Source organism: Nestor notabilis, unplaced genomic scaffold (assembly GCF_000696875.1).
Source record: "Nestor notabilis isolate BGI_N333 unplaced genomic scaffold, ASM69687v1 scaffold22263, whole genome shotgun sequence".
Lineage (NCBI taxonomy): Eukaryota > Metazoa > Chordata > Aves > Psittaciformes > Psittacidae > Nestor > Nestor notabilis.
In genome coordinates this window covers 94,405-96,256 of record NW_009922698.1, presented here as the reverse complement: position 1 = coordinate 96,256, position 1,852 = coordinate 94,405, and the positions used below count along the sequence as shown (strand labels likewise).

Below are 1,852 nucleotides of genomic sequence, written 5' to 3'. Positions count from 1 at the left end.
AGCGTGCGGCAGGGTTAGTGCTCCGACATGGGATGGCAGCACAGACCCGCAGAGCTGCCGTCTGACTTTCCCTGCTCTGTCACCCAGGACCCCGCTGCCATGTCCCCAGGGGAGGTGAGCACAAGCAAAGGTACTGCTGGATGGCATCTGCTACTTGCCACTGGCTCACAGGAACAAGGGATGAGATCCAGGAGGCTGAAGGTTCCCCACAGCCTGATGAAAAGAAGTTTGGGAGCCCCGCACTACCTTATTGCTTATTTTCCTCACGACTCGGTCCATGTCTTTGGCTCCCTAATCCTCCTATGCCCTCATTCACTGCAGGCTAACATGCAAAGAGAAACCCATTTATTCTCCTTCAGCGCCTGCAGAAATGTGTCCTTGTCATAGTGTTTAATCAATACCCGAGAACAGACACTGCTTTTGCTGTACAGGACATTTGTCGCCTAAATTATGCAGTTAAAACACTGCAGGCGTATGGTGTGAGAGGAGCTGCCAAGCTGAAACCATGGCAGAAGCTTACAGATGAGGTTTACTTTACTGGCGGGTGTAACTCCTTGTCCTGTGGTATGAGTTGTTATGGAGTGTTGATAAGAAAAGGTACACTTAAAGTCTAATGGAAGGATACACAGAGAAAAAAGCATGAATGTCCTAATGCTCCAGAGTCCAAGTTCCTGTGAATCAGAGCATGCTCCTATATGCAGGAGCATTTTTATGGTGTTTGGGAAGGAAGCACTGACTCAGCACCATTTCCCTTCACATGCATTGTGAAAACAATTTCCCTTGAGTGCATAAAGGCAGTCCCTGTGCACCGGTCTCCATGTCCATGCACGAGCAAAGAAGGTGAGGGATGAGCTACTGCCTTCCCTGCCTGACACGAAGCCCCTTGGAAGCAAGCTACATAAGGCACCAGCACTGTTATATACAGGGCTAAGATGTTATATATAGGTCAAAAATCCCTCCAGTGATGTCTCTGGTTCAATCAACCCAGTAACCTGACTAGTGCCAAAGATACCCTGCTTGGGCTGCATCAGCCGGCACTGTGAGTACGGCTACAAGCATTCAGGAGCGTGCCATGCCAGCATGGGCGATGCGCTTGTGTTGAGGCTCACTGGCACGCAGCCTCCCCCTGTCCTGCCAGGCTGTGGGTAAGCGAAAAGCAAACGTCTGCTTCCTACCTGGCTGCTGAAACATCAGCATGGTCTGCGGGGAGGTGTGGACTGGCAGCGAGCGTGTCCTTTGCACAGAGCTGTGGCTCCGGCTGGGCATGCTGTTGCTGCCCCCGGGGTTGGCAAACCAGAGGTTCTGTGGGAAGAAAACCAGAGGTTCTGTGTTGGGATGTAAACCAGAAGCTTCTGTGCCATGTATTTATATCCCTCTTGGGCTCATTTCTGCCCCCCTCCACCTCTCAGTTTGCCCCCATTCCGCTGGTCCCTCTTCTGCATCTCACTGCACGGAGAGCACGACCCAAGCACCTGCTTGAAAAGGGGGAAAAAAATGGGGATCCAGACAAGTTAAAGGAGGAAAAGCAAAGGAAAATTGCGGGGAAGGGATGGAAAAAAGCTGGAGATGCCACAAAAGCTGACCAACCTGTCTGCCTTCCACCTCTCAGTTTGCCCCCATTCCGCTGGTCCCTCTTCTGCATCTCACTGCACGGAGAGCACGACCCAAGCACCTGCTTGAAAAGGGGGAAAAAAATGGGGATCCAGACAAGTTAAAGGAGGAAAAGCAAAGGAAAATTGCGGGGAAGGGATGGAAAAAAGCTGGAGATGCCACAAAAGCTGACCAACCTGTCTGCCTTGCTTGAGGATGGCAGGGCTGGCGGGGGGGGGGGGGGGCGGGGGGGCGCGGCGGC

The 1,852-nt window shown here is 52.5% G+C and overlaps 1 protein-coding gene across 1 annotated transcript in view; it reads right to left on the bottom strand.

The window, feature by feature from the left end:
- Positions 1–1,852, bottom strand: part of SAMD4A (sterile alpha motif domain containing 4A) — a gene marked incomplete at both ends in the record, with an annotated part of 96,422 nt that overhangs the window by 518 nt on the left and 94,052 nt on the right. The window contains 2 exons of the mRNA XM_010011763.1: positions 1,176–1,302; positions 1,788–1,852. The exon at positions 1,788–1,852 is cut by the window's right edge and continues 137 nt beyond it. Coding sequence (XP_010010065.1) covers positions 1,176–1,302; positions 1,788–1,852 — 192 coding nt within the window. The remainder of the gene's footprint in view (positions 1–1,175; positions 1,303–1,787) is intronic.